Source organism: Drosophila subpulchrella, unplaced genomic scaffold (assembly GCF_014743375.2).
Source record: "Drosophila subpulchrella strain 33 F10 #4 breed RU33 unplaced genomic scaffold, RU_Dsub_v1.1 Primary Assembly Seq422, whole genome shotgun sequence".
NCBI classification, from domain to species: Eukaryota; Metazoa; Arthropoda; class Insecta; order Diptera; family Drosophilidae; genus Drosophila; species Drosophila subpulchrella.
Window position 1 is genome coordinate 974,809 of NW_023665638.1, and position 4,473 is coordinate 979,281.

Genomic DNA, 4,473 nt, shown 5'->3' on the forward strand with positions numbered 1-4,473 from the left:
ATAAAATAAAAATGTTTGGTATGTTTATCTCAAAAATTTATTGGTAATTTTCAGCTTTGATAGTATTATATAATTTAAAAGATTTTATAAAATTGTTGTTAAAAATATGTAAATAAATATGAAAAAATGAGACATTTACAACAATTATTTAAAATGAAATGGATTTATCTATAATAATTATTTATTGAATTTAAATAAATTGATAAATAAATAATTATCAATAAATTAATTATTTTCCAAAAAAATTATTATAATGTGTAATTATTGTTTATTATAAATAATTATTAAAGTGTATTATTATTATTTATTACACGTTATAATAGTTATATAAATAATTATTATAATTATATAAATAAAAAAATTATATATAAAAAATAAATAAATTATATAAATAATTATTATAATTATATAAATAAATAAATTATAAATAAATAATTATTCATTCATCAATTTATTTAAATTGAATAAATAATAAATAAATAATTATTCATTCATCAATTTATTTAAATTTAATAAATAATTATTATAGATAAATCCATTTCATTTCGAATAATTGTTGTAAATGTCTCATTTGTTCACATTTATTTACATTTTTTTAACAACAATTTGATAAAATCTTTTAAATTATATAATAATATATATAATATATATATAATATATATAATATGTATAATATATATAATATATATAATATATATAATATATATAATATATATATGGGCAAATCCGGAAAATGGTCAACCAGGCCCGAAACAAGAAAAATCTTCAAAATCATCGAATTTTTTACGTATTTTCGCAAATTAATGGCCATATTTTCTTAACACAGTGGAAGCAAAGCATATTTCATTTGTTTTGTTGAAACAATTTCCCTGAAAACTGAAAAAATGCACTTTTTTTCATATTTAGCTACTTTTAAGGGCATTCTTATGATTAATTATTTCGCAAGGAAAACATATGATTTGTTTGAACTTTTTCTACCAAATCTTTTTATTGCAATCTAATAAGAAGTAAAAAATCCAAGGAGGGCTAACAAATTTTCAATTAACTGTTAATAAATCAACATGGAAAAATCGTACGTTCGCGACCCGTACGTTCGCGGCCGGTACTTAATTCAATAAAATAAAAACAAATGAAGATATTTCCTTGGGGACAGACTCGAATAAAAGCTACATGAATCCATTTTAAAAGTAAAGTTATTTCTTTAGAATATTCCGTCCCAATTCGCAGATATTTGCATATTACTAGATTAAGCGAAAGTCGACTTCCATTTTGTGTACGTTCGCGACCGCATGTTTTTTGCCAATATTCTGAAAATGACAGCACAATAAATCCCATCATTTACACTAAGCTAAGAGCTAACAAAATGCTATAAAATGCTATAAAAATTCAGAAAAGATTTTTTTCTATTTTTCATTTGCACTAATTGCGTACGAACGTACGTTCGCGACCCCTGGAAATGCCCATATATAATATATATAATTGTGAGGATGCGTGAAACACACCCTGCACATTTCGCCACTTCTATTCTTTCCGCCACGAAGGCATACAATTGGAGATAACGCCACGAAGGCCATTTATTTATAAGTTATAATATATAATATAATTATAATATAAGTCGTTACGCCACGAAGGCAATTTATTTAAGTTTAAACTAGAAGCTAAGCTTATCCGATTTAAATATTGCGCGCACCAGGGCTGGAAAACCACCCAGTGTTGGTCAACCGAGGGCCAACAGCTGATAGTGCCGATAGCGATAGGCGGGAGGTTCGATAAGAAACTGTGTTGGGAAAAGAAGAAACCCGGCAAGCCGGGCTTACATGCGGCCGCAAGGGCGGAAGCTCGCTCTCATTCTCGAATGGCATCCAAGGCGATCAGACCTAGGAGCGGACTTCAACCCGGAGTGGTACAGCGGCACGAGCGCCGGCATGCCGGATCCAAGGAGTAAGTGGGACAGACAATAGCGATCAGACTGAGTGCGAGTAGGGGTAGTAGTAGTAGTACTAGCGAATAATAAAGACAAGAGGGAATGAAGAAGTATCTGTCCGTGTGAATTTGTGTATTTTTCGGGAACCCACGTGCAGTGATTTGTGCCGGTCGGGAATCGTGTTGCGCCAGAGCTGCTTACTCAGTGCAAACGACCACCCGATCGCCCACAAGGAGCATAGGAAAGGATCGCCTCTGGCCACCCTCTCCTGGGAACCCAGCCCCAATTACGGTTTAGGTAGGCGCGAGCCACGTGCAGTGATTTGTGCCGGTCGGGAATCGTGTTGCGCCAGAGCTGCTTACTCAGTGCAAACGACCACCCGATCGCCCACAAGGAGCACAGGAAAGGATCGCCTCTGGCCACCCTCTCCTGGGAACCCCGCCCCAAATACGGTTTAGGTAGTCGCGAGCCACGTGCAGTGATCTGTGCCGGTCGGGAATCGTGTTGCGCCAGAGAAGCTTACTCAGTGCAAACGACCACTCGATCGACCACAGGGAGCACAGGGAAGGGTCGCCTCCGGCCATCCTCCCCTCGGATCCCTACCCCCTACCCCAGTAGCTTGTGAGTCGCACATCCAGGGGGGAACGGCCACGCCGTCCAGTTTTGTTGGTATTTTCTCAGGGATCGGCTACGCCACTCGTTTCGTTAGTATTTTCGCCGGGAGCAGCCCCGCCCTCCACTATACCTTTCGGGTGCCGTGTTGCGCTAGAGCTGCTTACTCGGTGCAACGCGGATACTCTGGCCTCCTTTCCCCACAAATCCCCGCGGCAACTCCCCGTCCAGTTTCGTCCCAATACTTTTCTACAAATTTAACTGTAGAGGACCCTGGCCGGACTGAGTTTTATCCCAGCCCATGAAAAAGGTCCTTACAGTTTGGCGCCCGAACAGGGACTCATAAGGACGACTAGATATCCTTCAGGAGAGTTGGGTTTTTACCACCAACCGCATTGCCTAAAGACCCATGTCCAGTAGACGAGATTTAGAGAAAGATAGGAGACCGCAGGAATAGTTAGAGTAGGGGATCCCGTAACGCTGCGCCCGCCAACGCCAACCCACTCCCGGAGCGCCACATAGCCACGTGGCCTCCCACGAAGCCGTCAAGTGCATACCGCGTCCCGAGCAGCGCCCACAGAGCGCCCAGTGAGCGGCGTCAGTGCACCACCAGCGGCACCCACCCAGCGCTCCCACCAGGAGCACGCACAGCGCGGCAACCACGCCCTCAGCAGCGTCACCCGCGCCGCTAGCCGCGTTATCAGCAGCGCAGACCCAGCAGCGTCCCGCGCCGTGCAGTGCCACCCACGTGGCCATCAGGTGCCCACAGAGCGCCACCAGCAGCGCCAACAACAGCGCCGGACACGTGGTCACCAGCCACACAACGAGCGTCACCAGGAGCACGCAACGAGCGGCCCCGCGCCCTCAGCAGCGTTCAGCGCCCATCGGGCGGCGTCTTTTGCACCATCAGCAGCACCCACCGAGCGCCACCAGCAGCGCCCACAGCAGCGCCCACAGCAGCGCCCATAGCAGCGCCCATCAGCAGCGCCCAGCCGCGCCCTCAGCAGCGCCAACCGCGCCGGATACGTGGTCACCCGCCACGCTACGAGCGCCACCAGGAGCGCCCAACGATCAGCACCGCCGCTCACCAGCCGCACTCACCAAGCGCCAACGGGAGCGCCAGCCGCAACCACATCGGTCAGCCAGTGCCGCACGTCAGCAGCACCTGCCGTGCGCCCAGCGCCCAGTCACGCCACTAGGAGCGCTCACCGAGTGATCCCCAGCAGAGCCATCGGCAGCGCCACCGCGCGTATGCCCAGTGTCTCGGGAAAGAAAACGTTAGAGGACGCAGAATCAAAGCCAGATCCGGCAGCTGCCGGACTGGAAGAGGACAGGTTTTTCACCGCATCCGGGGTGATTCCACGACCGCAAACATGGGGGTCAGGTGGATCGCCTACCGCCGGAAGGACGAGCTGCAGGCGCTGCTAAATAGTTTGGACTTGACCCGAACGGCCAAGTAGACGAACTACGACCACGATTGGCATCCTTCATCGGCGGAGGAGACCACAGCCCGGCTCTACGAGAGCGCTTTGCCGCACTGGAGGCAATATACCCGGAAGCACCCACCCAGAGGAAGTCCACCAGTCGGGCCACCTCACCGATGCCCGGAATTGAGGATCACACGCTTCCCGTGCCCTGCTTAGGGAACCTACGGAAAAGCCCTGGACGGGAGATACCGGCCGCCAACCCAGCCGCCCATCTTCCGCACAGCCCTATAGCCGCGGCCGTGTTCGCCGAGAAACTGCGAGGATGGGGCGTACTTTTTGACGGACAGTCAGACCCCGTTCATTTTATAGAACGCATCGAGGAAGGTGCCACTGCCTACAATGTGAGAACGAGTGACATACCGAGGGCCGTCATTGGACTTCTCTCAGGCCGCGCCGAAGGCTGGTACCGGGCATACCAAATGCACACCGAGCCATGGGAAACTTTCCGGA

The 4,473-nt window shown here is 46.6% G+C and overlaps 1 protein-coding gene across 1 annotated transcript; it reads left to right on the forward strand.

Annotated features, from left to right (window-relative positions):
* Positions 1-1,855: 1,855 nt before the first annotated feature.
* Positions 1,856-3,752, forward strand: LOC119562346 (flocculation protein FLO11-like). The gene is made up of 2 exons (XM_037875509.1): positions 1,856-1,941; positions 3,176-3,752. Exons 1-2 carry the CDS (start codon positions 1,856-1,858, stop codon positions 3,750-3,752), a joined length of 663 nt encoding a protein of 220 aa, XP_037731437.1.
* Positions 3,753-4,473: the final 721 nt, after the last annotated feature.